At 52.1% G+C, this 27,342-nt stretch overlaps 12 protein-coding genes across 12 annotated transcripts; 8 read left to right on the forward strand and 4 right to left on the reverse strand.

Annotated features, from left to right (window-relative positions):
- Nucleotides 1–2,314: 2,314 nt before the first annotated feature.
- Nucleotides 2,315–3,469, forward strand: J4E87_010016 (uncharacterized protein; the record flags this gene model as incomplete). Its single annotated transcript, XM_049381590.1, has 1 exon — nucleotides 2,315–3,469. The coding sequence occupies one exon, from the start codon at nucleotides 2,315–2,317 to the stop codon at nucleotides 3,467–3,469; it is 1,155 nt and encodes a 384-aa protein (XP_049228738.1).
- A 165-nt stretch (nucleotides 3,470–3,634) lies between these two features.
- Nucleotides 3,635–5,445, reverse strand: J4E87_010017 (uncharacterized protein; the record flags this gene model as incomplete). The annotated part of the gene is made up of 4 exons (XM_049381591.1): nucleotides 3,635–3,886; nucleotides 3,947–4,051; nucleotides 4,103–5,319; nucleotides 5,373–5,445. 4 exons carry the CDS (start codon nucleotides 5,443–5,445, stop codon nucleotides 3,635–3,637), a joined length of 1,647 nt encoding a protein of 548 aa, XP_049228739.1.
- A 683-nt stretch (nucleotides 5,446–6,128) lies between these two features.
- Nucleotides 6,129–7,939, forward strand: J4E87_010018 (uncharacterized protein; the record flags this gene model as incomplete). Its single annotated transcript, XM_049381592.1, has 6 exons — nucleotides 6,129–6,296; nucleotides 6,350–6,586; nucleotides 6,694–6,820; nucleotides 6,873–7,609; nucleotides 7,669–7,759; nucleotides 7,821–7,939. 6 exons carry the CDS (start codon nucleotides 6,129–6,131, stop codon nucleotides 7,937–7,939), a joined length of 1,479 nt encoding a protein of 492 aa, XP_049228740.1.
- Nucleotides 7,940–8,358: 419 nt separating this feature from the next.
- J4E87_010019 (uncharacterized protein) lies at nucleotides 8,359–9,558 on the reverse strand (the record flags this gene model as incomplete). Its single annotated transcript, XM_049381593.1, has 1 exon — nucleotides 8,359–9,558. One exon carries the CDS (start codon nucleotides 9,556–9,558, stop codon nucleotides 8,359–8,361), a length of 1,200 nt encoding a protein of 399 aa, XP_049228741.1.
- Nucleotides 9,559–9,859: 301 nt separating this feature from the next.
- J4E87_010020 (uncharacterized protein) lies at nucleotides 9,860–10,730 on the reverse strand (the record flags this gene model as incomplete). The annotated part of the gene is made up of 3 exons (XM_049381594.1): nucleotides 9,860–10,044; nucleotides 10,093–10,474; nucleotides 10,530–10,730. The coding sequence occupies 3 exons, from the start codon at nucleotides 10,728–10,730 to the stop codon at nucleotides 9,860–9,862; spliced, it is 768 nt and encodes a 255-aa protein (XP_049228742.1).
- Nucleotides 10,731–11,287: 557 nt separating this feature from the next.
- Nucleotides 11,288–11,834, forward strand: HH3V (histone H3-like centromeric protein hH3v; the record flags this gene model as incomplete). The annotated part of the gene is made up of 3 exons (XM_049381595.1): nucleotides 11,288–11,381; nucleotides 11,436–11,566; nucleotides 11,619–11,834. The coding sequence occupies 3 exons, from the start codon at nucleotides 11,288–11,290 to the stop codon at nucleotides 11,832–11,834; spliced, it is 441 nt and encodes a 146-aa protein (XP_049228743.1).
- A 948-nt stretch (nucleotides 11,835–12,782) lies between these two features.
- Nucleotides 12,783–14,997, forward strand: J4E87_010022 (uncharacterized protein; the record flags this gene model as incomplete). Its single annotated transcript, XM_049381596.1, has 5 exons — nucleotides 12,783–12,923; nucleotides 12,972–13,149; nucleotides 13,198–13,308; nucleotides 13,367–14,326; nucleotides 14,387–14,997. 5 exons carry the CDS (start codon nucleotides 12,783–12,785, stop codon nucleotides 14,995–14,997), a joined length of 2,001 nt encoding a protein of 666 aa, XP_049228744.1.
- A 264-nt stretch (nucleotides 14,998–15,261) lies between these two features.
- J4E87_010023 (uncharacterized protein) lies at nucleotides 15,262–15,852 on the forward strand (the record flags this gene model as incomplete). The annotated part of the gene is made up of 1 exon (XM_049381597.1): nucleotides 15,262–15,852. One exon carries the CDS (start codon nucleotides 15,262–15,264, stop codon nucleotides 15,850–15,852), a length of 591 nt encoding a protein of 196 aa, XP_049228745.1.
- A 732-nt stretch (nucleotides 15,853–16,584) lies between these two features.
- J4E87_010024 (uncharacterized protein) lies at nucleotides 16,585–18,316 on the forward strand (the record flags this gene model as incomplete). The annotated part of the gene is made up of 3 exons (XM_049381598.1): nucleotides 16,585–17,215; nucleotides 17,263–17,691; nucleotides 17,745–18,316. The coding sequence occupies 3 exons, from the start codon at nucleotides 16,585–16,587 to the stop codon at nucleotides 18,314–18,316; spliced, it is 1,632 nt and encodes a 543-aa protein (XP_049228746.1).
- Nucleotides 18,317–18,745: 429 nt separating this feature from the next.
- J4E87_010025 (uncharacterized protein) lies at nucleotides 18,746–20,398 on the forward strand (the record flags this gene model as incomplete). The annotated part of the gene is made up of 3 exons (XM_049381599.1): nucleotides 18,746–19,131; nucleotides 19,360–19,614; nucleotides 19,669–20,398. 3 exons carry the CDS (start codon nucleotides 18,746–18,748, stop codon nucleotides 20,396–20,398), a joined length of 1,371 nt encoding a protein of 456 aa, XP_049228747.1.
- Nucleotides 20,399–21,296: 898 nt separating this feature from the next.
- On the forward strand, nucleotides 21,297–23,357 carry J4E87_010026 (uncharacterized protein; the record flags this gene model as incomplete). Its single annotated transcript, XM_049381600.1, has 3 exons — nucleotides 21,297–22,366; nucleotides 22,416–22,610; nucleotides 22,667–23,357. The coding sequence occupies 3 exons, from the start codon at nucleotides 21,297–21,299 to the stop codon at nucleotides 23,355–23,357; spliced, it is 1,956 nt and encodes a 651-aa protein (XP_049228748.1).
- Nucleotides 23,358–23,779: 422 nt separating this feature from the next.
- Nucleotides 23,780–25,935, reverse strand: J4E87_010027 (uncharacterized protein; the record flags this gene model as incomplete). The annotated part of the gene is made up of 4 exons (XM_049381601.1): nucleotides 23,780–23,832; nucleotides 23,889–24,390; nucleotides 24,453–25,329; nucleotides 25,466–25,935. 4 exons carry the CDS (start codon nucleotides 25,933–25,935, stop codon nucleotides 23,780–23,782), a joined length of 1,902 nt encoding a protein of 633 aa, XP_049228749.1.
- Between the last annotated feature and the right edge of the window lie 1,407 nt (nucleotides 25,936–27,342).

Raw genomic sequence — 27,342 nt, forward strand, 5'->3', positions numbered from 1 at the left:
GATACGGGGCATAGACCAAAGACGATGTATACATGTAGGATGAAGTTTATGCGCTCAAACACGACTCGTGATTTGAGCACATTCTCCAACGTGTCATATGCATCGTGTTTGTGTGAGTGCCAATTCATTTGTGGTCTGCAAGGCTCGATTGATCAGTGACATTAATGTGGCTCCGCAGTTCTGTCTAGATCGCGACTGCTACAGAGGAAGTAAGCCCGCTCTACCTCCCGATAAATATAATGCCTTCGAAGATCTGGAGGCACTTGTTCGCGGTGTACAAAGAATTTGGATAACGCAAACGAGACGTTTTAGCGTTTGCTCTTGCTTCTGACGCACGGATGGATCGACCAGATGCCTGGATTCCGGCTTACTGTGGCCTATCGTCACCTCCGCGTGCCCGGCGTATCGAGCGGCACGGTTTTCGTCGCCCTTGTAATCGTCTCTGCGGTCTTTTCCGACATCAACATGCCCCGGTCAAAATCATCCCTTGTTCCAAGAACAGCTTCCACCGATGTCCAAAATGCTGTCGAAGTCGACACAACCGTGGTGGTTATTAAAGTCATCGCTCGGCGGAATGCATAGAACTCCTGGTAGGTCTGTCTCACCAAACTCTCGTGGCTTGAGGGCCGGCTTGTTTGGCATCACCAGCCGAAGGCGAGGGGTCCGGGGTGTCATGGCTTCCTCCGACGCTTCGGTAGGCTATTGGAAGGCTGGGTTGTCGTCGGCTTGCTCGTCTACGATGCCGTGCGCCAGGTCTCCGTCTGGTGTACACATCCAGTCTTCAGGCGACGGCAGATATTGCTCATCGCGCGGTTCGATCATGAGGCCGCTGTCTACAGTAAGCAGCTGTATCGTTGTATAATTGCACCACCTACTCTTCGTACTCGCCAAGTTGGCTTGAATCACCCGCGCCCAGCATCCACATTGCTTCCTCTGGAGACAGAGGCAGAGCGCTGATAGTATCTCATCGGTCAGATCCTCCAATGGCTTGACAAGAGACATCGCGGTCTCGCTAGTCGTTCTGTCAGGGGCAGAGGCGAAATCATCTGCTGTGCCGCTGCAGTCGTTGAAGTGAAGCGACGACGTGCACGGGAGCGGGCCATCATCTGCTGTATACTGACTAAGAGGCGGTGGAGAGCTATTGGTCATCATGAATTCGCTAGCAGGTGATTTGAGCCTTTCTTTCATCGCCATGTTTGCCTTGACTAGTGCAGGCATAACGTTCTCAAGGTATGCGACACCCCAGTTGGTGAGGTCCATGGCGGTGTCGAATTTGGCCCGGGTCTGTTCGGTCCTCCGCGAACTTAGCGGGAGCCCAAACTCAGTCGGCGTGTTGAGCAGAGTCACCCATTCTGCCAGGGAACCGATGTCGATAGGTACTTCGATTGGCTTCAGAGTTGCCGGGGCTCGTGCAGTGAAGCTAGTGTATGCAGTCTGAAGCCTTGTCTCCAACACCGCTGCAGATGGTTTCGGTTTCTTCTGTTGTTTCTTCTGTTGCGGGGTATTGATGAGAGATAAGAGAGGAAGAACGAGAATGAGGAATGAGATGAGAGATGAGATGAGGATGAGTGATGGTGGATGAGTGATGAGGGATGGCGGATGAGCAGAACGTCGATATTGGGCCTCGCAAACCTTGGAGGTTTTACCCAGTCGCGATGTTGATGACTGTCGTGCTTTCCCTCCATGGCAGCCGCGTCATAGAGACGCGTGCTTTCCGTGAACGCCCATGAAGCTCCAGTCTGCGGGGCGTTCCTTCCATGAATCTCTCACTAACTTACCGAGACTCGACACGCGACAAAAGCGAGCACAATAAACGATTGCATCATGATCGTATCATCAACTCACAAATGTATATCTCAGTGTATACAACAAGATCCCAGGTCGATGTCTTTCTCGGTTGATCGAAGCCAGCGACGCGGGGATTGCCGGACGGCACGTGTTTCGTTACTCAGCACCCGCCGGTGTTTCAGCTACCTTGCCTGCTCTCCAGACACCACCCTTCACTGAGCATGTATCCACTGCGACCCACCGGAGAGCGTCCGCGATGGCCAGACCGCCAGCAAGACGAGCATGCGACAGGTGCCATGCCGTGAAAGAGAGATGCAGGCGCGTCCCCGGCCAGGATGCCTGCGAGCGATGCCAACGCCTCCGCAACTCATGCCAGACCCTACGACCAGTTGGCACTGCTGGCCGCAAACCTCGGTATCAGCGCACCGAGGGTACGACACGCAGCCCGCTACAGACGGCTCGGAGCGACAGCCTTTCTGTTGCTTCTTCGTCACCCAGATGCCCAGCCTCGGCCGCGAGCCCAGCGATGCCGGATTGGGACATAGTCGCGCTGCCCAGGGCTCCATCCCCGTTCGCAGATCTGAGTGAGCGGGAGATGCACCTCGTCAAGGGCGTATCCCAAGGCCAAACGCGCATCGACCAGTTCCTCATCGCGCCAAGCTTCCGCATCTGCCACCACAAAGCCTTCGCGCGTCAACTCCACAACGCAACGTCGTGGGTGCAAGATTCATTGATAGCCACCGCAGCCCTCCTAGCTTGCGAGTACGAGCCTGGCCCGAACCATGAGAACCGAGTCATTGGCCACAGGCGGGCTGCCGCTGCCGTTTCCACATTGCGATCTGTCAAAGCCGTTGACCCTGGAGACGTTCAGACTGTGTTGATGCTTGCAGTGAGCGCCATCACATTTGCCCTGCACATATCCGGGAGCTCATTGGAGATCTGTCGACACACTCTCGACATTATCAAGCCCATGTACGAATCGACAGTGGAGCTCGGTCCGGACTGTCAGGCTTTCGTCATCTGCCTCATTCAAGCGGAGACTGAAGAGTGCATCATACGGGGCGAGGCTCCAACCCTGCGGCTCGAGGTCCACGAGGACGATAACACTGTTGATCGATATATGGGAATTGCCTGGCCTATGCTACCGTACCTATACGATGTTTGCAAGATCACGGACTCGCTACGCCAGAATCCTAACCTCGATCTATCCGAGATTGCGCAAGCCCTGAACGACATCGAAGTCGCCGTCGAGGCCTGGACGCCAATCCTGCCCGTTGAGCAAATCAGCCGTTTTTTACAGGAAGAGGTGGCTAGCATCATGTCTCAAGCCAAACTATATCGCTGGTCGGTGCTGCTTATTGTACATCGACTGCGACATCCATATGGCACGGCGTCAGCGAGAGGCACTGTCATTTCAAATGCTATCTTCGAAGAGCTGCGGATGATACTCCAAATCACCAAGCGCTCGGTTCCAGGCGCCATTATCCCATATGTATTTGCTTGCTTCGAGCTGGTCGATTCTGCTCAGCGCGAAATGGCGCTCGACAAGATCGACGTCGTCATTGAGTTTTCGAAAGAATTGCGAACAAAGGTCAAGAAGCAACTCATGGCATTCTGGGTCATCAAAGATAGTACGGCTCAAATACATTGGAGCGAGATCGTTTCATGGCTTCCTCAATGACACTATCGACTATGAACGATACACAGCTCAAAGAACGAAAGTCTTTAGTTGGAAGCATCTGGGTGAGATGGGACGACTATACGAAGTCGTTTGCACGGGAACAAGCACTCCGACCGCTCCACTTCTTCCAGGAACAGCGTAGCGATGCGATACCCATCATGCACACTACTCAAGTGTTCTATGGGCTGGCTGTCGCATTGCCATGCGCTTGTATTTCGTCGCCGTCGCAACCCTGATCTTCTTGCCCCACAATAGCAAGGGGATGGGGATTAGCAAGATCGCAAAGCATACAGCCGCCGTGATGATGGAGACGTTCTGTATACCCATATTGTTCGTCCACGGCGTGAGTGCGAAGAGGATGACCACGGCGAATAGGTTCCGGACAAAGACGATGCCTATCATAGCATCTCCGAGGATCTGAAGGTTGTCATGTCAGTGGGAACTCCGCTTCGAATAGACTGGGAGCTGTCGACTCACCTCTTGATAGCAATCTGTCACGTATGATAGCGCGACACCACTAGCTAGGACAAATGTAAAACCGAACAGCCCGAATCCTACGGCCAATATCATCCAGTGCAGACCCTGAAGAAGCTATTAGTGAACCATCATTACAGCCAGGTGTTACCAACATACCCTGGCTAAGGCTAGCCCAAACATCAGGATACCGCCCGGGAGCAGGATTGCTGAGATAAGAGTGATCCACAGGCGCATCTCTGGTTCGTAAATGCCTCCATTCCGCCTGGCGAAGTACATGATCGATCTGTCGTTCAGGAAACCACCCGCGAAGAATCCAAAGAACGTGCCAACGAACGGAGCAATGTTCATGAGTCCAACGCCAGAAGCTCCAAAGTTGTATGGTGGTTGCAACAGGTAGACGGCCTGTAATGAGCTCATCAATGCCATGCACGCCAGTAGGGTCCCATAAGTGAGTGCAGCAAAGGCCACGGCAGGGAACGTGAACAAGACAACGATTGGCTGGTAGAAGTGGTGGCCGATGCGTTGATTGGAAGGGGTGACGATGGCCATGCGCTGACGATAAGTTTTTCGTGGTAAGGAGGTGTCAATTCGGGATTGTATGCGCTCCATGGCGGTGTGCTTTGCGTCGCCTTTGCCGTCTGTGGCCTTTTGCAGCCCTGAGTCGGGACGGCCGTCCTCGAGTCCATCCGAGCCAGAAGTGCCAGCCGTATGTGGCACACTCTGACCATTGAGAAAAGGGACGTACTTGGACTCTTCGAAAAAGAACATGACGAGGACGAAGTTTAGACCGAGGAAGATTGTGCACCACCACCAGATCCATCTCCAGCCCTGCGACTCCACAACGAAGCCGGCGGCTACCGGGCCGAGGGAGGCACCCACGGACGTGAAGACGAGGTACCATGCGTTCATCGTTCCATGTTGATGGACGAAGAACAAATCGGCAATGGTGATCTGGATGACGGCCTCGCTGATAGCACCGCCCAGTCCAGCAAGGAAGTTGCTGCCCAAATAGTCACCATAGTCAGCCATCTGGGTCTGCCACAACACTCCACTCAACTGGAGCGCAGAGCTGAGCAGGTACAGAGGTCGTCGTCCGTACTTGTGTACGAACGGCATGAAGAGCATGCAGCCGACTGCAAGCCCAGCACAGCTCATAGCGCCTCCATTATTCAGCTGATCGTTGCTGAAGCCCAGTTCAGGCGCAATTTGACCCCATGATGTCGTGCCGCTCTGGAGCTGTACAAATGTCCAAAGGACAAAGAAGCCGGTCAAGCCGAAGTTGATGGTCTTGCGCAATTTGCTCCAGTTCAAGGGGTCATCTGGTTCGGTGCTAGGCACTGGGTGGAGGATGACGTCCGTTGCGGGTCCCGTCACTACAGCGGGACAGTCAGTGTGCGGTCTTTACAGCGGCAAATGCGAGTCTTACAATCCTCTAGTCGTAGCGTTCCCGGAGCCCAAAAGGTGCCATCATCCGGTCTGGAGCCATTGCTGTCGGCCATCGCTCTCAGGAGGGTACGAAACAAAAATAATCGCGTTGAAGAGGTTGTCTATCACAGGCATGGAGCTTGTTGCGTGGAAAGCTTCCCCACTGTTACCCAGAGCTTTCGTGCGTATATATACCACAGCGACCGCTGAGGCAGTGTCAGCTGTGTTCTGTACGTTATCTGCGCATCCCTATCTCGAACCCCGGATTGCGTGTTTCCGCAGGCGAACGGGGCGAATTGGGCGAATTGCGAATTAAATAACCCACCGGCTTGGCGCTGGCGGCTGTGGGGTAGTGTCGCGCTAACGCCTGCCGCTCAGACACGAAACGAAATGTTGCTCCGACACGGCCAGATATCAACACTTTGTCTCGCGATCATGCGGACGAGATCTGGACCCCGCATTATTCAGCTACGGATAGATACTACGGCATCTGAGTATTCCAATGATATACATATCTTAGCATCCCCGGATGCTTGTCATTACCAATATTACGCGTCCAGCCCGTATCTCTTCAACTCGAATCTTTCCGAGACTTTGCAATTCCCTTTGTTCATCAAATATGGCTTCCGCTTCATGGGAAAGTAAAGTTGCTGCGAAGCAGCAGTCGAGTCGCGAGAAGATACCAAAAGAATGGCTTCTTTCAACATCAGTCACGGACATGCTTCAAATGCCGCTTTCGGAACATCCAAATCGCTTGATGAAGATGGGCATTGCACGAAAGTCGGGACTGTTGGATGAGAAGGAACTTGAGATTACTGAGAAGTATACCGTTGAAGAGCTGTTGAAGCAGCTAAAGGATGGTACTTTGTCGTCACTGGAGGTTACCATAGCGTTCTCGAAGAGAGCAGCTATGGCACAGCAGCTGGTCAGTTCCATCTCACTTACAATGAAGGGCAAGCCACTAAAGTAGCGTTGTAGCTGTCTTGCCTTACAGAGACATACTTCCCTGAAGCACAGGAGCGAGCACGCTTCCTCGACAGTGAAAGAGCAAGCGGCCGTATCGTAGGCCCTCTCCACGGTTTACCCATCAGTATCAAGGACGCTTTCCAGGTCGCTGGCTCAGCGGCCACTATTGGGTTCGTTTCGTTCCTGGACCATGCGGCGTCGAAGGAGAACTCCCCGCTTGTGGATATCTTGCTCGAGCTAGGCGCAGTCGTATATGTCAAGACCAATATCCCTCAGACCATGATGGCAAGTTCACTGTCCCATCTCGACATCAAGAAGGCTCATGAACTAATGGGATACAGACGGCTGACTCACAGAACAACATTTTCGGGCGTACTTTGAACCCTCACAACACTGCCCTCACTGCGGGAGGGTCGAGCGGAGGCGAAGGTGCCCTTGTTGGATTTCGAGGATCTCCACTCGGTGTTGGAACAGACATTGCAGGTCAGTACATGTCGTCGAAGTTGTAGTGATCAGACTTGCTGATCTACACTAGGATCAATCCGCATACCCGCTCTTTGCTGTGGCACCTACGGCTTCAAGCCCTCTACAGCGCGCATTCCAGATGGCGGACAAATATCGCCCGTATCCGCTGGCAACAACTTCTTCAACCCGTCCGCTGGTCCCCTCGCAAACGACATACAAGCTCTAGGCATTCTGTGTCGGTCACTCCTATCAGTGAGACCAGCCTTGTACGACGCCTCTGCTCTCGACGTTCCTTGGAGAAGCCTAGAAGTACCACCGAGCGCGCCGAAGCTAAGACTGGGTCTTCTGGCCGAGGACTCAGCCTTCCCCTTGCATCCGCCGGTTAAAAGAGCGCTAGCACAAGCTGTCAGCGCGCTCGAAGCAAAGGGCCACGAGGTGGTTCCTATCGCGCCGGCGCGCGCTCAGGTCGCCAATGCGCTAGCCCTCGCGTTCGCCTTCTTTATGCTCGACGACACTCCCCCGACGCATGTAGCCGCTAGCGGTGAGCCTGTTGTTCCTTCAGTTATCCAGTCCATGGAGGTTTTCCATTCCTTCAAGTGTGACTTCCTGGACGACTGCAAGGGCCTGGAGGGCATCAAGAAATTAGCTGCGCTCAATGTCAAGCGGGATGTTATCCAAGATGAGTGGAGGAAGATTTGGAAGGAGCAGAAATTGGACGGAGTAATCGGTCCGGCTGCACAGCACACTGCGGTCGCGCACGATACATACGGGTTACCGCCGTATACGCTACTGTTGAACGTATTGGATGTAAGTCATGCTTACCCATCTCGAAGTGGCTGTAGAGAGCATTGTTAACGTCAAGACAGTATCCCGCATGCGTACTTCCCTTTGGTAAAGCCTCAAGCGCTCTGGATGCTGAGCCCTTTGTCATGGGCCCTGGCCAAGTAGGCCCGAGTTGTAAGTCGCCGTCTTGACTCTTTGTACGCGTTTGAGACGCAAGCTAATGTATTCAATGCAGATAATCCCAAGCTCGTGGATGGTGCACCAACTGCCATCCAGGTCTTCACGAACAAGATGCGCGATGAAGAATGCCTGCAGGTGTCTGCTATCATCGATGAGTGCTTGAAAGCTGTGTAAATGTCCTTTTTTTGTACTTAAATGAGCATACTTCGATATCGCACATTCTACCACTTGCAACTTCGGCGTCGCACTGCAACGTCTTGTATTCTGCGAGATGTCTTCAACACTGCTGTATTTGACTGTCTGCAATGTCGACCGCTCGCTCCTGCAACATGATCAATGCGGTGGTAATCACCATGTCAACCAAGAAAAAAACTGAACAGGCCTACAGCCTACATCAAAATGGAAGCACACAAGATAGGTGACCTGGCGGCGATGTAGGCTCTAGACCTGTTCAGTTTTATTCTTGTATGAGCTTTCACTGTCTAACCGATTGATCTCGTACTCATCATCTCATCATCTCGTCTCGTCGTCCACTCTTCATAGTCTACATCCTTCCACTGTACAAGTCCATCTAAAGCATCTCACATTTCTCTCTAGTGCGCGTGGTCCTCGCCGCAACCACAGTCAGGCCCAAATTCGCGTCGAGCCTGTCTCGCTTCCTCCTGCCATGGCTGCAGGGTGACCGCCCGCTTCGTCTCCCGTTCCCACTTTCCATGACCCTTCTTCTCGTTGAGTTCGACGAGAGCATCCAGCCAAGCGGCAAGTCTGTATCCCGCCTTTGCAAGTTGCTTTGTAACGACAGGAATAGCAGTGTCCCAGTAAGCTCCTGACAGCTCTTGCGCAAACACTGCATCAGGGCCGTTGGGAATGACAGTGGAGCAGACAAACTTGTTGGCGTCACGCGCCCAAGTCATGGAGCTGCTGACTGCATCCTTCGCCTTCAGTCCCTTGAGCCACGTCTTGCTCTCCTTCTTGAACTTGCCATGCTTCACTTCTGCGGTAAGGTTGTTGGCCAGAGCCAATGCATTGGCTTGTGAGAAGTTGCCATAGGCCTTTTGCGGGATTGCTGTGTCCCAGATGGAGTGCAGGTTCGTTCGCGCGCCATTGAAAGTGACGTTGATGAGGTTACCACCTACGGCGATGTTCTCTACGTGGAGTGGCTGATGGACATCGCCGACGAAGTGGATGATCCATTTCAGGGCTCTTTGCTGTTCGACGATGCCGACCGATTTCTGGAAAGCGCGGCTGGAGTAGTTGGCGATGGCGGAAACGATGCAACCCTCCTCAGGACAGTCGCGCTCGTAGTCGATATTGCAGCTCTCAGGCGGGTTGTCGAGCGCATCGATGTAGTGGAGCACTGAACTGAACTTCCCCTCCGGTTCAGAGCGGAAGCTATCAGCCCAGGTAGCCACATTGGCGAGATATGCGGATGAGGTGTCGTTCAAGAGGGTCTGCGCAAACTTGGCCGTCTTGTGGGAGACGAGGTTCTGTGCCATGTATGCCACTGCGGTGTGGCCGAGGGAACCCCACGCGGAGGCATAGGGAACTGCCGCAAGGAGAGGTAGAAGCGACTTCGATGGTGCCATCTTGGACGTTGAAGTTATCGGGCTGGTCGAAGTGAAGCAGAAAAGGAGCTTGTTGTTATGCTCACGGAGAGGACATGCGATGTTATAAGCAGCTGGGAACGGCACCGATGTCGACCAATAGTTCTGGCGGTATCGGCCATGGCCGTTTCGTCGCCACGATGCTTGATCGAGACCCTGTAGAGCGTGAGCGACGATATGCAGGTCCATAGGGATGCTAGCCCAGAAAGGAAGGTGCTACGCCACGATAGGCAGGAGCTGAGTAGCCGACCTCAACTTGAGCCTCTGTCAGAGAGCACGTTGTCCGTCTTGATTGGATAACCATAAAACACAGCCGGAGATGAACATCTGAAGATCCCGTGGGCAGGGTAGCACGTTGTACGGGTGGGTGTCTAATGTATGTACCTACAAAACCAATGCAGCTAACAATGCTCCAAAGACAGCTAGGGTATCTCAAATCCGTGAGTCTTCGCCAAACGCCAGATGTAAATGCACGTTGTCACGATTGCGTTTATCGCTCCGCCTCTGCGGCATTGTCCTCGCCGCCTGCGTCCATATTGTTCGGCGCCTCGTCCTCGGCAGTCTCTTCTGCCGGAGCAGGCGGCCCTTCGATCAGGCGGAGCCACCACGCGGGAGGATCGAGAGGGCTGTGGTTGTTGTGCAGCGGCGGGTAAATGTCGTTGAAATAGTACCAGACTAAGGTGGGTTAGTTGTTGTCAAGAAGAGCTGGGAGCGCAGACGTACTGTGGCCGACGACGATGCCGCACATCTCATCTTTGGGCACCGTCCCATGCATGATGAGCGAAAAGGCCAAGAGCACCCAGGGCAGGTAGGGCGCCTTGAAGACCAGCAGGCCAAGGAAGCTGAGCATGGTGTCCGGGTTCTTCCTGCTCCAGATGTAGATGAGGGTGCTGGACAGAGCCGAGCCGAGAAAGGCCATGGAGAACATGGGCGCGATGCAGAGGAGCAGCGTCGAAGCGAATGTGAGGAGCCATGCGAAGTGTGCCGTGGAGCGACCGGACGATTCCTCGAGCAGGCGCGCGTATCGCTGGAGGAAGAAGATGTGGTAGAGGAGGTCGAGGCTGAGTGGGCCGAAGTAGAAGAAGGTGGTGAGCAGTCGCCAGTACTATGCAGGTCAGTACGGGCTGGAATAGATGCAGTAGTAATGGTGGTGGTAGTACCTGGCTCTTGAAGAAGACGGTGCGCACGCTGTAGAAGAGCTGGAAGGGCGAGATGATATGGCACTGCACCAGCACACTGGCACTCAGCGCCGCCGTCATCCACCAGCGCGTGCACACGGGCATTTCGTAGAACCACTGCTCGAGCGGAAAGCCTCCGGCCCCTCCCATCATGCCGTCCCCGCCTTGCAGAACATTCGCCATGGTGGGTTGAGCGCTCTAGGGATAACACAGGATGAAGAATGTGAGAAGGGGCAAGTTGCAGCGCCTGCACTCAGATACCTAAGTAAGCAGCGAAAGGCCAAGTGTCGCTCAGCAAACGCAGCCGCTTTCCGGGCGTGTGAACGATGGAGCCCATGTGGCTACGTAACTTGTCCGATGGCCCGCCAAGGCGCTAGGACTAACAGCACGCGATCGCACCTTCCGCCCGCCGGGAGTTGGGGTCCAAGCTCCTGCCCTGGGTGAATGCGAACCAGCCACAGCACCAGCCCCTCGTGTCAGTCGCGTCGGCAGACGGTCAAGATCGCGAAGGACGATGCGCCCGTGCTCCATTCACCACCGCGACCCTCGTACGCCATCTCATCGATATACCCGACGACGACGTGCCGACCGTTCGTCTTGTTGATCTTGACGCGCTTGAGCTTCGCGACTTTTCGCGCCGTGCACGCGCCGTGATCCCTCCCTCGTCGCCAATCCCACGCTCCAATTGATCCACCTGGACCCCGACACATCGCGCGATATCCTTACACACCAAAACCAACATGTCTCCCAAATCTCCCACCAGAAAGAACAAGGCGCGACCGTCGCGAGGTGGCCGAGCGAGTGTCGGAGGCAGGAAGGAGTCGGGCAAGAGACGTACGTTGTGCGCCGAATAGTTGAGTCTGCGCATCCCAGCTGACATGCGCGCAGTTGGACAGGCAGGGCCCGCTCCTGATCGCGCAAAGAAGCGCTACAAGCCCGGCACCGTCGCTCTCCGTGAGATCAAGCGCTACCAGAAGTCGACCGACCTGCTGCTCCTAAAGCTCCCATTCCAGCGCCTGGTAGGGACCCACACCCATACACCCTTTTGACAGTCAGCTCACATGCCTCCAGGTCCGCGAGATCGCGCAAACAGTCACAACCGAAGACGGCCCCAACAGATGGCAGAGTCAAGCCATCGTCGCCCTCCAAGAAGCCACCGAAGCCTTCCTCGTCAACCTCTTCCACGACGCCAACCTCTGCGCCATCCACGCCAAGCGCGTCACCATACAGCAAAAGGACATCCAACTCGCGCGTCGTCTGCGAGCAGCTTGGGGTGCGCCGGTCTGAGTTGGCGAGGTTGTTTTGACAGATACCCAATCTTCACTTCTGTTGGTACCGAGTTTGGAGGAGATAGGGCGTATCGTTGCGATCCGGAATTCGTGCGCCTACCAGAGAGGCTGCTTTTGGGAAACAGTTGCGATTGGCGTTTCGTGGCGCAGAGTTTACTCGCATGAGGCTTGTCTCCAGGATTGTTATTGATTATTGGTCATATACGTGCAGCTTAAGGCCACCGAGTTACAACCACATCCCCTGTATATCAGTATTTTGGATAACCAAATGGAAAAGACATCCCACGTCTCCCGTCTCTCAACTTCGACCTGATTGGCGTGAATCATCTGGGCAACGACTCCAATCAGACGCTGACTACCGGTATGGTTAGTGGCATTGGCAGTCGTCCGCCGTTTCTTGCTTGAGTTGCTTGTACGTCGACGAGGGCTTGGCTATCATCGTCTTCGCCGCGTGCGAAAGGCTCGACCAGCTGGAGGAGCGCGGAACACAGCCGAGGAAAGATCCCCCGCCATTCCCGGAACATTGGCTTCTTATCGCCGGCAACCCTCGTCACCTTCCACATACGCTTCGCAGCAAAGATCCAACTCTCCTCCGCAACCGGTAGCCGACCAACTAAGACATTACCGAATAAACAAGTGACGCAAAGCCTCCTTGGCAGCCTTGGCCCTGCATTGTCCCCGCCCGTATCACGTCGCTAGAATGCCATTCGACGTCATGAACTGGGTGCCTCAGGTCGGTGCCGCTGCGGCGATACATGCGCTATAGCTCAACCAGGAAGCTCAATGTCTGACATGCAGGCACTTGCAGGCTTGTACATGGTTGCCAGGCAGACGAGTCAAGGTACCCCAATGTCACGGACTCTGTATAAAGTTGGCACTTGTGGTACTTCCGTAGCCTCTGCCCGCAGCAGATTGAAGAGCTCGATCTCCTCCTACCGCAGCGATCATGGTTGCATTCAGGCTGTCGCTTCTTGGAGCAGCTGGGCTTCTGAGTGGGCTTATCAATGGCCAGTTTCCTCCGACACCAGAGGGCGTGACCGTTCTTGAATCGCAACTTGATGAGGGTGTCACGATCTCATACAAGGAGGTGGGCCATCCTCCACACAGCGCTTGATCCAGCTACTAATGACCCCAGACCGACCTCTGTGAAACCACAGAAGGCGTCCGAAGCTTCTCCGGCTATGTTCACCTCCCAGCTGGAGCACTTGCCGATCTCGGTGTCGAGAACCAAACCTACGAGATCAACACCTACTTTTGGTTCTTTGAATCGAGGAAAGATCCTGCCAATGCCCCTCTCTCCATCTGGATGAACGGTAAACAGCTTGGAAAGAACGCATTGCGACGTTGACTGACACTATCAGGTGGACCCGGCTCCAGTTCCTTTGTCGGACTTTTGCGTGAGAACGGGCCATGCTTCATTGGTGCCGATTCCAATAGTACCTACCTGAACGAATGGTCGTGGAACAACGAGGGTGAGCAAGTCTATAGTGCAGCATTTGGTCTTCTGAGTATCACGGCTAATGGAATCAGTCAACATGCTTTATCTCGACCAGCCCGTTCAGGTTGGCATGAGCTATGACAGCCTGGTCAACATCACCACTAATCTAGACACCGGCGATCTTGAGGTTGTAGACTTCGGCAACGGCCCTGTTCCTCCCCAAAACAACAGCTTCTATGTCGGCACCTACCCTAGCGAAAACTCCAACCTCACCACACGTGGTACTGAGAACTCTGCACGAGCGCTCTGGAACTTCGCCCAAGTCTGGTTCCAGGAATTTCCTGAGCACAAGCCAAATGATGACAGAATCTCTATTGCGACTGAATCTTACGGAGGTCGTTATGGACCAGCGTTCGCAGCTTACTTCCAGGAACAGAACGAGAAGATTGAGAACGGGACGTGGAGCGAGGCCGGACAAACACATCTCTTGCACCTCGACACTCTACTTATCATTAATGGCTGCATTGATCGTTACGTCCAATGGCCGGCTTACCCAAGGATGCAGTACAACAACACGTACGGTATCAAGGCTGTGAATGAGTCGCGCTATGAGGAAGTGCTCGACAACCTATACAAGGAGGGAGGCTGTCTTGATCAAATTGAAGAATGTCGCAACATCAGCCTTATATACGATCCTACTAACCAAGGCTACAACGAGACCGTCAACGAAGTATGTGAGGCGGCAGAGACATTCTGTTCCGAAACGATCCGTGATCCTTACTTCGATACCGACCTCAACTACTACGACATCTCCGCCCCCGGTGCAGCTGCTTTCCCGCCACCATGGTATCAAGGCTGGCTGAATCAGCCACATGTACAGCAGGGACTTGGTGTACCTCTCAACTGGACTCAATCGAACTCGGCCGTGTCGCGGGCATTCCGAGGTATTGGCGACTATCCACGTCCAGGTTGGAAGGAGGATCTAGCGTATCTTCTCGAAGAGGGTATCAAGGTCACACTGGTGTATGGTGACCGAGACTATGCCTGCAATTGTCAGTATTGCCCCAAGAAGGCTGCGTTTGAGACATGAACTGACACTTTGCAACGTTTAGGGTACGGTGGTGAACTGCTCTCGCTTGCTATCCCCTACGACAACGCCACTTCATTCGCGGATGCTGGGTACGCACCTGTTGTCGTGAACGATACTTACATCGGTGGCCAAGTGCGTCAATACGGCAATCTGTCCTTCACTCGAGTATATGAAGCTGGCCACGAGGTACCAGCCTACCAACCTGAAACTGCGTACAAGATCTTTACACGCGCTCTCTTCAACCGCGACATCAGCACCGGCAACATTTCCACAACCGAGACCCCCGACTACGCCAGTGAAGGACCAAGTGACGTGTACAACATCACCAATGAGCCGATTGTCGATGAGGGCACGCAATGCTACGTTCTTGACCCCGGTCAGTGCACAGCGGAGCAGTGGGAGTCAGTCATGAATGGAACGGCCCTGGTGCGAAACTGGATCGTTGTCGACGCCAACACTAGCTATCTGTTCCCAGATCTAGCTGGTAACGGCACATCGAGTAACGGCAGTACACCTTCTGGCACGGGCATGCCAATGCCCACTTACACCGCGGCTGCATCCGGTGGTCTCTCTGCGAGCGTTTTGGGCAGTGCGATGATTGCTGCGGTTGTAGGAAGTTTGGTGATGCTTTAAACAATAGCATAATAGTCGCGACGATATGAGAATCGCAATTATGCTCATACGATAACCATGATATCTGTAGTACTTACATGTGCTCCAGGCAAGCAATACATAGATACTGGCCTGTTCCACATCATCACATTATGCACTGGTGCATTGGATGCGCGTGACGTCATGACTTCAACAGGCGAAACCGTACTTTTGTCTCGCAGATATGCACATTCTCAACGACCTCGACGCGTCGCAAGCTCTCCAAGCAGACGTGAAACCATGACCATGTCTCGTCCCACATACTCCGCGTTCCAGCGCCATCTCCTCTTCTTCTCAACGCCCACATCTCCACCCCGGCTTACCTTCGGATCAGCCCTCCGCGCAGGCGTATCAATCGGCCTAGACTTCCCCGTCGCAGTCCTCCTGAGCCTATCCCTCCGGCTCATGTACGCGCCCTTCCCCTTCCTCTGGTCCCCCATCGTCGTCGATAAGATCCCCGCATCAGCCCACCGCACACAATTAAGCTCCATCGATCTACCAAAGGGAAAAGCAGACTATACCTGCACCGAGCTGCTATCTCTTCTCAATAAGAGCGCCGAGGAGAATCAGGGTAAGGGCTGGTTGAAACACAAGATCGATCAGGGGCATGTGGTGGGGTTTTGGACGATGGCGGCTAGTGCAAGGACGCATACTGTTAGGAGGGATGATGTTGAGCGGTTTCAACAGGGGGAGTGGGAGGAGCCTGTTGTTAAGAGGAGAAGGGGGAGGGAGGATGTTTTGCCGCTTTGGAGGGGTGGGCCGATATGGGTTGGGGGGCATAGTTGGGCTGTTTGGAAGGTTCTTGGAGTTAGGGTTTATGAGGATAAGAGGCGGTAGATAGTCGATGATCTTGCGTGAACATCGTACAAAAAGAACAGAGTGCGCCTTTGACTCAGACTGCGGTGAAGATGGTACAGCGAAACCTGCGCATTTACGCCTGCGGATGAATGTTTTAGCGGTCTTTGCAAAAGTCACAAACGGCCGTCTTCCGCGGTCATGTTACACATGCTTATTGTGTGGCTTACTTAGCATCACAAGCGCTCAAAAATCCGCTGCCCGAATCTAGATCTTCGGCTGTGAATGCAGATCCGCTTTTTCCCGAAGAAAAATGTCTTTGCGCGTTATCAGATCCTGACTTTGACAGCGGTCGAAGTTCGGCGGACCCGCTTTTCTTTGCCTGACAGACGCAATTCCGCGCTCACGTAAAGAACGTTGAAGATTGCTCAGAAAAATGTCAGGCACGATGGGCGCCGAACTAGGACGCGCATCGCGCTGTGGTCACTTTTGCACACATACTTCTACACGCTCTTCGAATCGCGATAGTCATTCTTACACAGACATCGCCTGCCTCCGCCTCGAGACGCGTCGTTGAGAATCGACGAGCACTGTCGTCATCGCGGTACCATCTCGGAACTCACAGCCAAAACAACATAGGCGCAGAATTTGTAGTTCATTCAGCACAGGTTACCATACACGATCTTTCGCGATACCAAGAGTAATTCACCTTAGTCTCGGGGAGACATACTCCAGCAGGCGCTTTCCTCGGTCACGCCGTCGAGCCATCTCGGAATGGAAGAACCAAGAGGCTCATTAGAGCCAACAGGCGAGAAGCTCTCGTCTAACTCCGACCAGGACTTTGACGACAGCGACTCCCACGAAGACATGGACCGCCGCGACTCTCGCCACTCTGCGCAAGCTTCCAAGCAGCAGGACCTGGAACTCGCAAAGACGAAGTCAATCGCAGAGACCATGTCTCCACTCCGCGAAGCTTTCTTTGTTGGCTTGCTCTGCTCTGCTCAGTTCGTTACACAAGCAGGTCTGCTCGGCACTCTCAACATCTTGCACATCATTGGATCCGATCTTGGTATCACCGACCCCGGCGTTCTGTCCTGGCTAATAGCGGGTTATTCGTTGACAGTTGGTACCTTCATCCTGTTATCTGGACGTTGCGGAGATCTCTTTGGATACAAGAACATGTTGATCATCGGCTATATCTGGTTTGGCGTCTGGATGATAGTAGCCGGATGCAGCGTATACATTGAAGGTAATGGTGGCCAGGTGCTTTTCATCTTCTCGCGCGTGCTGGGAGGTATTGGACCGGCAATACTACTGCCCAATGCGCTTGGTCTACTAGGCGCAACGTACAACGAGGGAAAGAGGAAGGATATGGTGTTCTCGCTATTTGGAGCATGCGCACCCGGTATGTATTTGCCCATTGTCTTATGGATATTGCCTAACGTCATATAGGTGGTGGTATAGCTGGCGGCGCGTTCGCCGGTCTCTGGGCGCTCTTGTGGTGGCCATGGGCATTCTGGACGTTCGGTATTGCGCTGTTCTGCCTTGCCATTTTGTCGATCTTCATCCTCCCCTCAGTACCGCTTGATCCGGAAGTTCGCAATCTCTCGCACAGGGAACGAGTTCGTGAGCTTGACCTACTCGGCGCAAGTGTGGGCATTACCGCCATGATCCTGTTCAACTTCGCCTGGAACCAAGCGCCTGGTTTTGGATGGGGACACCCCTACATCTACGTCCTGCTAATAGTCGGCCTTCTTCTCTTTCCGCTTTTCTTTTGGATCGAGATTAAAGTCGCCAAGAAGCCTCTCATCCCATTTGATGCTCTCAGCACGGATGTCTCGTTCGTGTTGACTTGCATAGCCTGCGGCTGGGCTGCTTTTGGTAAGAGTCGCCTTTCCAGATACCTTTGAGCGCATAACTAACCACATTTGTAGGTATTTGGGTTTATTACTTCATCCAAATGCTCCAGCAGCTGCGTGGCGAATCCCCGCTTCTCACAATGGCCCATCTCTGCCCCGTTGTGATCTCCGGCTTCATCGCTGCGGTCACCACTGGCCGTGTCATCTCGCGCATCGGCCCAGGATGGGTCATGCTGATCAGCATGCTAGCCTTTTTGACAGGCAACATTCTCGTCGCTACACTCCCGATCAAACAGATCTACTGGGCGCAAACCTTTGTTACCACGCTCATCATCCCATGGGGCATGGACATGAGCTTTCCTGCCGGCACGCTGATCATGAGTAATGCTGTCGCTAAGAAGCACCAAGGCATGGCAGCGAGTTTGGTCAACACGATTGTGAACTACAGTATCAGTATCGGGGTTGGCATCGCAGGGACAGTAGAGGTTCACGTGAACAATGGCGGAAGAACGGCGGAGGATGAACTGCACGGTTATCGCGGCGCCATGTACGTTAGCGTCGGACTGAGCGGCATGGGTGTGGTGACGAGCTTGCTGTTCCTGCTCAAGATGTGGTTGAGAGAGAAGAGGGCGCAGAAGAAAGTCTGAGTTTCGAGTCGTATGTAGTGTTCAATCTAGATTAAGCGTTGTTAACTTTCTTTAGCGTGCAGTTCCGCAGCTTTGTGCGTGTGCCTGCCATCTCTAAGTGATTACGTCATCATGTCGCACCATCCCGCGATCGCAATTTCACCAGGGCTTGTTCATCGCGGTCACCCATCTGGCACGTCAGCGCCACACTTACTTCAGCATCAAGTTACGACAGTGCTTTGATCATTGACATTTACCCGACAGCACCGTCCTGAGGAATCCAGGGCATTCAACGTGGAGTGGCGGATGATAAACACCGGATGATACCGTCAGGGTCTTTGCTACAGTCAACCGAGGAGGAGCTTGTTCGCGAAATCGAAAACCGCGCAATCCACCAAGCAAAGCATCAACATCACTTAGTCTGCTATGCTACCGCCCAATACTCTAAGCATGAGGTCCATTATGACGCCTCATGATGACCCGCCTATCTACCAGCTGCCGGAAGAGTTACTGCTGCACGTCGCCTCTTATCTTCCCGACGCAGCTGCACCCACGACCCTCATGGACCTGAGTCTCACGTCCCGCAGATTTCGCTCTGTCGCCCAAGATGCCCTTTACACCACAGTAAAACTGTCCATGTCATGTGGGAGTCACCCCAAGGTGAGCTCCCTTCTGCAGCTGCTGCGTACTCTCTTGGACCGCGCAGACCTTGCTACAAAGATCAGAACCCTGCGCGTTGGGACAATTCGCAAGAATGTCGCGAAGCTTTGCGAACAGCAGGACTTCGACCTCGCGTCTTTACGCGTGCGAAGCTTGGCAAAGCTGGAACAGATGGGGTATACTGCGTCGCATCCTTGGCATCGGACAATTCGAAACTCGATAGAGTCGGGATTTGCTGGACTGCTGCTCGTACTGCTTCCCAACCTCACACACCTTGATGTCTGGGTGAAAGATCATGCTCGCGGTCCACCTTCAGGCGAGTGCATCTCCGGGCTTTTCGGGGGAATGTTCGCCCCTGCTAGCATTATTCACGGTTGGAGCACGCTTCGACATTTGACTACGAGCGACACACACTTGCTGAAGTCCGGCATTCACTATGAGAATCTCAAAAGCCTCGATCTAAAAACGATTTCCATTGGTACCATCCTGCGTCTCAACGGTCCTGGGTGTCTGCAGGGCGCCGAGAACCTTGATGATCTAGCCTTGAGTGTCTCGATACAATTTGCAGATCGTCCCCTCGTTGAGAAGGCGGAAATCCAACTCAGTGACCTTTTCGAAGCTCTCGACTGCAGCCGGCTACGAAGTCTCAAAATGCAGCTGTGAGTTTGTTAGTGCATCATATATGTTGCCTCTGCTAACATTCGCCCACGCAGTATCAACGACAGCTATCATCTCACAGACGACCGAGATACCCAGCTTGATGCTAGCTATCTCATAGATCAACTTGATAGCATGCGAGACAGTCTAGAAAGGCTTGCCATCACGCATGAAATTACTGATGACGACTCCGATTTAGAATGGCTGCTGGGATTGTTGACGAACCAAAAGAGATCATTTAAACACTTCACCAACCTCAAGCATCTCACCATTCCACAGTTGTTCTTTTTCAACGAGGAGACGGATCGTTGGCTGGAACACTGCTGCCAGCCGAGAGATTTGCCACCAAAGCTCGAGACGTTGGAAATCTTGTACCCTCAATCAGACATAGAAGACTGGGTACAGGTAGAGCGCTTCCAGCCCCCAGGATATCAAGACGATCCGGCTTTAGGCTTTCAAGCCAAGCTGCCCTCGGCTTTGTGGAAGATCACATTGACGTGTCGCGACGAAGTTGGCTCATCTGCATCGTCCTTCACGAAGGACGTAGAGCCGATCTGGGTGGTGCTGTCGTTTGATCTCCTAATTGAGACGTATGTCTTCTGTCAGACCCAAGGAAACTGGTACAATTTGAAAGACTTGCGCTACGAGCAACTAGACATGGAGGAGGAGACCGACAGCGATATGTCAGCGATGTTATTAGCGCATTCTGGACCTCAGGGAAAATGGCCCGACAGCGAAGAGGAAACGACTGATAGTGGAGACTACGACGAAGAATCGGACGAATAGAGACTACAAGCGAAGCCTTCTCGATCAACAGCCACTTGGTCTGGCAGCCTGCTTGCATGCCCTTATCAATCCACAGAAATGAACACAGAGAGGCTACATGCAAAGCCTCCTCGATGGATTCTCAATGGACCAGACGGACTGAACGGCTACAGCCTCAGTATTTGAGCCGGCGAGGCGAGGGTACGCCATGCCCGACTAGCGCACGGGCGCAGTGGTCCAGATGTTCATTGGAGGCGTTCATGCATGTTCCCGGTCAGCGATTCGAGCCGAATCCCGCCCCACCATCAACGCTTAGCCAAGATGGTCCTGCATGCAGCAAATATTGGGCATTGCGCCTGCTTCTTCCCATGGCAGTAACAATTCGCGATATCATCATCCACATGATCAATACGATGTCCGAGTACCCGGTGACATCCTGTGGCGTTCCTTTCCAGGCTTCTGAGCGCGCATCTAGTATGCAGCCTAATATATCATGCAGCCAACACGGACTACCGGTCTTGAGCGGGCAAATCCGAGCCCATCACTGAGGTAGCGTCTTGAGGTGAAAGTCAATGAATGGCATCATCTACGCGGAGATCAGTCTGTGTACGCGATGCGTCAAGTCCGTCAGCCTCGTAAATTGGCGATATCTTCCACATGTCTATTCTTGGGCGTGTGCGGAGCTGGACTTCCGCATCAACCTTGGACAGTGCTATTGTAAGCTAAGCTAGACGGGCATCATGGCGTTGGCGAGCGTGAGATGAATGTTTATGGTCGAGAGGCGATGGGAACAGAGGTCAGCGTCTTGTAAGCTGACATGCCGCCAGAACCTTATCAAAGAACTATAAGTTCGAAGCTTTCCTTGCATTGAGACTCATATCAACAACAAAGCTGCTGCCTCCACTTCTCAATCTTCGAAATGAGCTTCAGGTCCAGTCTATCAGCGATATATATCGCCGTACTCATCCTAGCGGGCTCAGTCGACTCTGCCTCTGTCGCTATCAGCCGTTCAGGATGGACCGCAACGTCGGACAGTTTCCAAGCTGGTAATGAGCCTTCTAAAGCGCTTGATGGAAATGCGACATCGTTCTGGCACTCAAAATATGATCCCGCGCCGGCCGACACTCTACCAAACTGGATCATCGTGGACATGAAAGCATCCTATAACATCAACGCCGTCAGTCTCCAGCCACGCCCAAGCGACAACGCCAATGGCAGGATTGGAGGACACAGGATCGAGATTAGTACCGACAACTCAAGCTGGAAGGTCGTCGCTGTCGGCACATACAACAACGATGCGACGACCAAGAAGACTTCCTTCGTCGCGAAACCGGCACGATATGTTAGGATCACAGCTACCTCAGAAGCTCAAAGCGCCGTCAACCAATGGACCACCGTCGCTGAGATCAACATCTTCCAGGATACAGCATACGCTCCGCCAGCGGCAGGCAAAGGCTTGTGGGAGAAGACTGTGGATTTCCCACTTGTACCGGCAGCTGTCTCATTACTCCCGAACGGAAAGGTACTGATGTGGTCGGCCTTCGCGAAGGACAACTTTGGCGGATCCAGAGGCTTCACCCAAACAGGCATTTATGATCCTGCTACGGGCGAGTCGAGTCAGCTTCAGGTCTCCAATACACAACACGACATGTTCTGCCCAGGTATCTCCCTGGATTTCAACGGCCGTGTTATCGTTTCGGGGGGTAGCGACGCTGCAAAGACCAGCATCTATGACCCTTCTAGTGACGCCTGGACCCCAGGAAGCGACATGAGGATTGCTCGGGGGTACCAATCTACCGCTACTTGCTCCGACGGGCGCATCTTCAATATCGGCGGATCATGGAGCGGCAACAGGGGTGGCAAGAACGGAGAGATTTATAGCGCTACTGCAAATACTTGGGCTCTGGTACAGAATGCGCTCGTCAGCCCTATGCTTACAGCTGATACTGCGGGCGTTTATCGTTCGGATAACCATGCTTGGCTCTTTGGGTAAGTCCAGCGCCTGATAATCATTGACCTTATTGCTGACCAACTACAGATGGAAGAACCAGACGGTATTTCAAGCCGGCCCTTCGATCGCCATGAACTGGTACGATACTGTCGGATCTGGAAGTACCACGGGTGCTGGTAACCGCTTGGATGACGGGGACGCCATGTGTGGCAATGCAGTAATGTTCGACGCCACAGCCGGAAAGATACTCACTGCAGGAGGTGCTGCAAACTACGAAAACAGGTATGAACCGCCTTTCGCATCACTCACGGAGCAATGCTGACTTCGTTGTCTTTTAGTGACGGACGCACAAGTGCCTATGTCGTCACGATAGGTGCACCAAAGACAAACCCAACCGTCGCCAAAACCCAGTCTATGACGTATCCGCGTGGTTTCGCGAATGGTGTCGCGCTTCCCGACGGAACAGTCTTCGTTGCTGGTGGACAATCGCGTCTGCACCCGTTCAACGACGACACGGCGCAGCTGACTCCGGAGCTGTGGGATCCCACTACCGGAAGATGGGCACAGCTGAACCCCATGCAAATTCCCAGGACATACCACTCCGTAGCAATCCTCATGCCGGATGCGACCGTCTTCGTCGGCGGTGGCGGCTTGTGCGGTTCTTGCGGTGCAAACAATCACTTCGACGCCGAGATCTTCGTACCGCCCTACCTTCTGAACGCTGACGGTACAAGACGCGCACGTCCTGTCATAAGCACTGTAGCCTCTACTGCCAGACTCGGCGCGAACTTGAGCATCACCACGACTGCGGCTGTTACCAAGTTCTCGCTGGTGAGGTTTGGCACCGCCACTCATACCGTCAACACCGATCAAAGAAGGATCGCATTAACAATGTCGGGTAGCGGTACGAGCTATACGGTGGCTATCCCGGGCGACCCAGGGGTTGCGTTGCCTGGATACTGGCTTTTGTTCGCAATCGACGCCAACGGCACGCCAAGTGTGGGCAAGACGATCAAGCTCGCTGTGTAGAGATGCATTGAGAAGGGCAAGGACCTATGTCTCGATTGTTTCGTCTTGTTTCAATCTTTTGCTACGTGAATCGCTTCCTGCTTTTGGGGTCCGACGTCCTCAGGCCGAGTACATGAGTACAATACGAGTTTGCGACAAGAACATCTGATATGCTTTTGGGTTTCACTCTTCGCTATTTTGGTTCCATTCATGCACTCTTCATTGTGAGTTAAGCTGTCGCACGGTTGACTCATGGATTGCTTCGCTACATTAAATATACACATTAAGAAAGGGAACAGAATGTAACAACACGCGCTCTCAAAGTCGACATCCTACCCGAGGCTCCAACCTCAGGTCATTTTCCAACGCGTAGTAAGAAATGGTCTTCGATCTATTTTTCTCCCGCTTCATTTCACGACAAATCTTTCACGGTCGCGTGGCTCTTATCGCCGATTGGCCTCCACAATGCCAGCGGCAATCTTCTCCGCGAGCGCATCTACGCGAATGTTAGCAGACGTCCGCACAACACTTGAGCTCGCATGGGAGACTTACAAATCGTACTGGTGGGGTGACCCGGCGGCAGGATAGGCAATGCGCTCGCATCTACAACCCTCAAGCCCTTGACGCCATAAACCTTAGCTTCGGTGTCCACCACCGCCATGTTATCATCCTTCTTTCCCATCTTACATGTGCAAGACGCATGCCAGATAGTCATCAAACTGTCTCTCACTACAGCCAAGATCTCCTCGTCGCTGTCCTTCTCCTTGCCTGGCCAGTATTCGTCACCAATCACAACTTGCTGCATGGTTTCCGAGTTCCAGATCTGGCGCATGCGACGGTAGAGCGCGACGGCGAGTTCTTGGTCCGCAGGCGAGGTGAGCCAGTTGGGATTAATCAGAGGTGAGCTGCTCATGGATGCCGATTGCAGGGTAACGTTGCCGCGGGATGTGGGTGCTACGATGCCTCCGAGGATCGTGGCGTACTGCTTGCCATCTAGGGGTTGTTGGAGGACAGGGAGGGAGAAGTCGCCGATGTAGCCGTTTCCGCTGATAAGCTGTTCAAAGTTTGTGATTAGCGTCTATCCTGCATTGTCATCATCAAAAACTAGGGACTTACCTCAGCTTCTGGCCAGTCATCGGTGAATTGGTTCAAGGCATCGACGGTGGACTGAGAGAAGTTTTGGCGGAACTCTTGGGGCAGCTTTTCCCAGCCGAGGAACTCCACTACGTTGGAAGAAAGTACGCCCTCGCCTTTGAGGGTGTAGTCGGCCAGAGCATCGGCAAGTGCGACGGGGTTGTGGAGGGTGTTGTCCAGCGTGTTGAAGCTGACTTCGTAAGCTGGTCCGAACATAATGTGATCCCACATGTTCTGGCCTACGCCAGGGCGATCGGCAACCACGTCGATGTTGAACTTCTCCAAAGTCTCCTTTGGACCTACACCCGATACCATGAGCAACTGGGGGCTGTGGAAGGCACCTGCGGAAACGATGACCTCCTTGGAAGCATGGATGTCGTAGGTAATGGCCGTGGACTGAACCCTTACGCCGGTCGCGGTCTTGTTGCCATCAAAGAGGATCTTCTGGGCCTGGGTGTTTGCGTACACAGCGAGCTTATCGTTGTCGAGCGCTGTTTTGATGTATTCGTCCGATGCACTGCGGGTCTGCTCCTTCGCGTCGATGAAAGTTTGGGTGTAGTGTGTACCCATCAGTTTGCCACTGTCGAATTCGCTGGTCCTCTTCAGGCCGACTGCGTGGAGAGCCTTCTCCATCCAGGTCGAGAATGGAGAGACATAGTTGGAGTAACCGATCTGGATAGGTCCTCCCGGTGTTTGGAAGGCACTCTCGTCGTATTGCGTAGTCACATTGTCGCCACGTATGGCGTCGTTCGGCTTGGTGAAAGTGACAGCCTTCTTGAAGTAGGGTTCAAAGTTGGCGAACGTGTAGCTGTCGTCACCCACAGCGTCTGCCCAGGTTTGATATGAGCCCTCAGTACCTCTGGGAAAAGATTAGTACACGGCAATCAGATGCAGAGACGGCTCTTCTTACCTGTGGTGGATTAGGAAGTTGAGCGCAGAACTGCATTGAAGGTCTCGTTAGTGATGTAATAGGTGTTGTGTTATGAGATTCTTACGAGCCACCCAAGCATTTTCCCTGCGCATAGTGCACGCGTCTATTATCTGCGCCCGCTTGAGGCTCAGTAGTCAAGACCCAATCAACGATAGGATCGGAGTCCAGAGGATTGGCACCGATTCCCACGATACCACCGGCAGGTGTGGAGCCTAAAACAGGCTTTCCAATTTGGTAGTAAAGCCCAGCCTCAATGATGGCGACCGAGTAGCCCGCTTCAGCGAGGCGCACACCGATTGCATTGCCAGCGGTGCCACCGCCCACGACAACGTAGTCGTACGTCTTCTCCACGCCAACAGCGCCTTCGATGGAACCAAGTAAACCTTGCACTAGCCCTTTGCCACTCAGTATCGAACCCAAGGAGTCCAGGAAAGGGTTGACGAGTGAGTCCAGTATCGGGGCGGCATGGGTATGTGGAAGGCCGAGCGAGGCAGTCAGAAGTACGCTAAGAAGCGAGTGCTTTTGAAGATGCATGGTAATAATGAATGACAGAAAACAAAGTTAACGAGTGTGTCACGCAAAGGAGTGCGGCGGAATGAATCGTTACCAGGCATGACCTGGGGGATCTAAGAAAGTCTATCGCATCGTTTAGGGGCGTGCGGTACCATTCGGCCTTGTCGCGGAACTATTCGCTCGGATCGCATCGCCAGGCAGAATAGATCCCTGACGTGGCCGAAGACATCCCTCACCGGGCCGAATGTGTACCTAGGGATGCCTTATTATAGCTACCGGCAGCCTAATGTTACGCTGCAGAAGACGTTACAGTGCATGTCTATAGGCTTATTAATTACTAGTCTACTAATCTAATTCTCTTTATTATTTTACTCTTAAACTCTAACTAAGATATATCTTACTTAATTTTTAAACTTTTTTTTAACTTTAGCTTCTAATATTAATAAAAAAGTTATTATTACTAGTAGTAGTAGTTTAAATAAGAACTCTTTTATAAAGTTATTTAAAAGTATTATATTTACTTTAAGTAAAAAATTTAATATTAGTACTAAGGCTTATATTACTATAAATAAAATTAGCTTCTACTATAAAGTAAAGATTTACTTATAAATCTACTCTTTTAAAGTAATTATTTATTAGTAAACTAATTTTATAGTATAAACTAGTCTAAAAAGAGTAAGATTTATTACTAGTATATAAAAAAATATATTTCTAAAAAAATTAAAATTTTATATTTAAAAGTATAAGTATTAAGTAGACTAAAGCTTAAGTTTTTAGCGCTACTATTTCTAGTATAGTTAAAGCTTTTAAAATTTAGAGTAGTAAAGTAACTATTTTATAAATACTAACGTTTACTTATACTATAGTAAAAAGAATTATAATATAATTATATATTCTTAATAGCTTATAACTAACTAAGCTATAAATTATAAAGTAATAAAATGCTAAAATCTTAGCTTATAAAATTATACTTTTATATATATACTTTCTATTCTTTACCTCTATTTTTATTTTATAGCTTATAGTAAAATTAAAAATCTAAAAACTTATTAAAGACGTAAATAGTAGCTTAAATCTAATACTAAAAGCTATACTAACTAAATAAGCTCTTAACTATATTACTACTCTTTTATAAGTTTTTCTAGTATTAGTAAGTCTAAAGCTAATCTTATTACTAGTTATATTACTTCTATTAATTATATTCTTATACTACGTTACTTATTAAAGCTTTTATAAACTACTTTAAGACTACTACTAAAAAGAAAGCTTTTAGTTAAGCTATTTTAGTAATTATTATATAAACTATTATTAAAGCTATTATAGAAGCTATTATTAAAGCTCTTAAGACCTATCTTATCTATTTTATATTACGTTCTAAGACTACTAAGACTATTACTACTATTAATACTATTAAGATTATTATACTAC

The sequence above is a fragment of the Alternaria ethzedia genome (genome assembly GCF_023757985.1).
Source record: "Alternaria ethzedia strain BMP 0044 chromosome Unknown scaffold_41, whole genome shotgun sequence".
NCBI lineage: Eukaryota > Fungi > Ascomycota > Dothideomycetes > Pleosporales > Pleosporaceae > Alternaria > Alternaria ethzedia.